This window comes from Perkinsus marinus (genome assembly GCF_000006405.1).
Source record: "Perkinsus marinus ATCC 50983 genomic scaffold scf_1104296974518, whole genome shotgun sequence".
In the NCBI taxonomy this organism is placed as follows: domain Eukaryota; phylum Perkinsozoa; order Perkinsida; family Perkinsidae; genus Perkinsus; species Perkinsus marinus.
The window spans coordinates 1-1,028 of record NW_003201109.1 but is presented as its reverse complement, the minus strand read 5'-3'; the positions used below and the strand labels follow the sequence as shown (position 1 = coordinate 1,028).

Sequence of the window (1,028 nt, the reverse complement as noted above, 5' to 3'; positions counted from 1 at the left end):
TCCAGCCACAAGCTCATCGTCCCCACCGTAGTCGATACCGAGGAGGCCGCTATCTGTTCATACCAGCTAGCAGCCTGGCCCGACTGCTCCCACTCGGCCCTCTCATATCGACTCCTATGCCTGAGTAAACACCCTACCCCTCAGCCCTCCAGAACAGCCATTACCTCTGACCAGCAATGTGACCCTCTAGAGATGACCACGCCTGGGGCCGGGCATCACAAAGTGTACAATAAAAACAGTCCGGCCTCAGTTCAATGAATTTAGGTAGATCCTCCTGCTTAATTACGGGAGCGTTACCACCACTCCCACCCTCACCCGTCGGCACTACAGCTGCCGAAAGGTCCTCCTTAGAGGGCGACTAAAACACTCAAATTCGGCCCCTCACTTCAAGCCACTACAATACGTTCGTGAGCTGCATATCCTCAATAGCCTTCATTCGAGCTTCATCAGGTTGCATTTCCATCCACCTCAGATACCGTTGGTGCTTCTCAGACTGCAGATGGGTGCTCATAATATCAAAAGAAATACTCGTCTTCTTCCGGCACAGCTCACAGTAGAGCCAGCCCTTCTCTAGACCTGCAAAAATATAGTCGAAAAAACCACACAAGTAGATTATCACCATAGTATTTCTCCCCGTCAGACAGACCAATGAAGTTGTTCTCAAGAATGGCCCGCTGGCTTGCGGGGAGCTCATCATACTGCTTTTGAGGATCCCAATCAGGGGGCATATCCCATGACGAAGACGAGTAGTCTATGACAACACACTATTACTCGAGCAGGAACCGTGCTGTTCTGGCAAGCGGAAGGTCCCCGGTTCTATCCCTCCGACAACCACATAGACTTATGCATCCTATCTCAAGACCTAGCCTCTAGTACTTCGTCTACTGCCTGCGGCAGGAACACTCCTCGCATGGGACCGCCACTCCGGATCCCAAGAGCTTCTCCACAAGCTGCCTCCCAGGGCCTTCGACTCAGCAGCCTCGGGAGACAGCTTGGCCTCTCTCCGGTCCGAGGAGGACTTCCCATCT

General features: G+C 52.9%; 2 protein-coding genes across 2 annotated transcripts; both read right to left on the bottom strand.

The window, feature by feature from the left end:
* Positions 1-164: 164 nt before the first annotated feature.
* On the bottom strand, positions 165-358 carry Pmar_PMAR000365 (hypothetical protein; the record flags this gene model as incomplete). Its single annotated transcript, XM_002765834.1, has 1 exon — positions 165-358. A coding segment is annotated over one exon (194 nt), but the record flags the coding sequence as incomplete, so codon positions are not given.
* A 45-nt stretch (positions 359-403) lies between these two features.
* On the bottom strand, positions 404-728 carry Pmar_PMAR000364 (hypothetical protein; the record flags this gene model as incomplete). Its single annotated transcript, XM_002765833.1, has 2 exons — positions 404-576; positions 620-728. Coding segments are annotated over 2 exons (282 nt in total), but the record flags the coding sequence as incomplete, so codon positions are not given.
* Between the last annotated feature and the right edge of the window lie 300 nt (positions 729-1,028).